General features: G+C 48.4%; 1 protein-coding gene across 1 annotated transcript in view; it reads right to left on the reverse strand.

The window, feature by feature from the left end:
• Window positions 1–278: 278 nt before the first annotated feature.
• The window catches only part of LOC119588249 (cell wall integrity and stress response component 2-like), a 5,250-nt gene continuing 4,309 nt past the window's right edge, over window positions 279–1,219 (reverse strand). The window contains exon 2 of the mRNA XM_037936944.1: window positions 279–709. Within this exon, the coding sequence (XP_037792872.1) occupies window positions 279–709 (431 nt within the window). The remainder of the gene's footprint in view (window positions 710–1,219) is intronic.

Genomic DNA, 1,219 nt, shown 5'->3' on the forward strand with positions numbered 1-1,219 from the left:
CAGAAGTTTAGTTAATAATCTGTGATATTTTGTTTATAATAGATAGGCCTGCGTTAGACCATTTGTAAAGTATTGTAAGTTTAACGAGAATCTAATGTTTTCAGGTGATGATGGTGGCCGTGATGGCGATGGTGTACGTTGCTGCGGCTGGAGGAGGATATGGTAGTGGTGGAGGAGGCGGTGGAGGTGGAGGGAGAGGTGGAGGAGGAAGAGGTAGTGGTGGTGGAGGAGGCAGGGGTGGTGGAGGAGGATTTGGTGGAGGACGGAGTGGAGGGTCATCAGGAGGCGGATTTGGAGGTATTGGCGGAGGACGTGGTGGATTTGGTGGAGTAAGTGGTGGATTTGGTGGAGGAAGAGGAGCTGGTGGATTCGGAGGCGGCAACGCACTTGGCGGTGGCGGCGGCGGTGGCGGCGGAGGAGGAGGAGGATACGGTGGAGGTCGCGGCAGCGGTGGCGGAGGCGGAAGTGTGCTCCCCGCAGTTTTCCTTGGAAGTGGAAAACTCTCTGGCGGTGGAGGCGGTGGATTCGGAGGTGTTGGCAGTGGAGGCGGCGGATTCGGAGGCAGCGGCGTTGGGGCTGGTGGATTTGGAGGTAGCGGTAGCGGAGGTGGATTCGGAGGCAGCGGCGTTGGCAGCGGCGGCGGAGGAGGCAGCGGCCGTGGAAGCGGTGGTTATGGAAAATGAAGTTACGCGCCCGAATGTAACTCCTCCTGAATGAGATAATAAAATATAGCTTTACATTAAAAGTCTTTTATTTGATATCTATAGCATTCGCGTCTGCGTACGATTTTGTCATAATAGTCTTGAAAAGAATAAATAAGATATTTCTTTACGCAAGAGAAAATTTATTTGCGCACACGCACATTCACGCATAACTTCGATAATACACAGGGACGCGAGTGTGACACCTACAGTTGGCCGCACTTACACATAAAACACTGAAAGGGACTCAGAAATGATAAAATTTAATAGATCAAGAAGGTTAGGTATTATGAAGCGTGATTCTGTGGAGAATTGGATGTAATTTCGTATGAGGATGTTATGTCTTCGGAGAGAGAGAGAGAGACACGTTAATTTCAGGCAAAACAGCGTTTTCTCTTTCCACTTAATAGATAAATGAATTAGACACGGGACGTTTCCTGTAAAAGTAGTGAACCATCTGTACAATTGTTGTATACAATCCTAAATTTGAAACAGTTTTACACTATTTATCTTCATGA

This window comes from Penaeus monodon, chromosome 23 (genome assembly GCF_015228065.2).
Source record: "Penaeus monodon isolate SGIC_2016 chromosome 23, NSTDA_Pmon_1, whole genome shotgun sequence".
Classification (NCBI taxonomy): Eukaryota; Metazoa; Arthropoda; class Malacostraca; order Decapoda; family Penaeidae; genus Penaeus; species Penaeus monodon.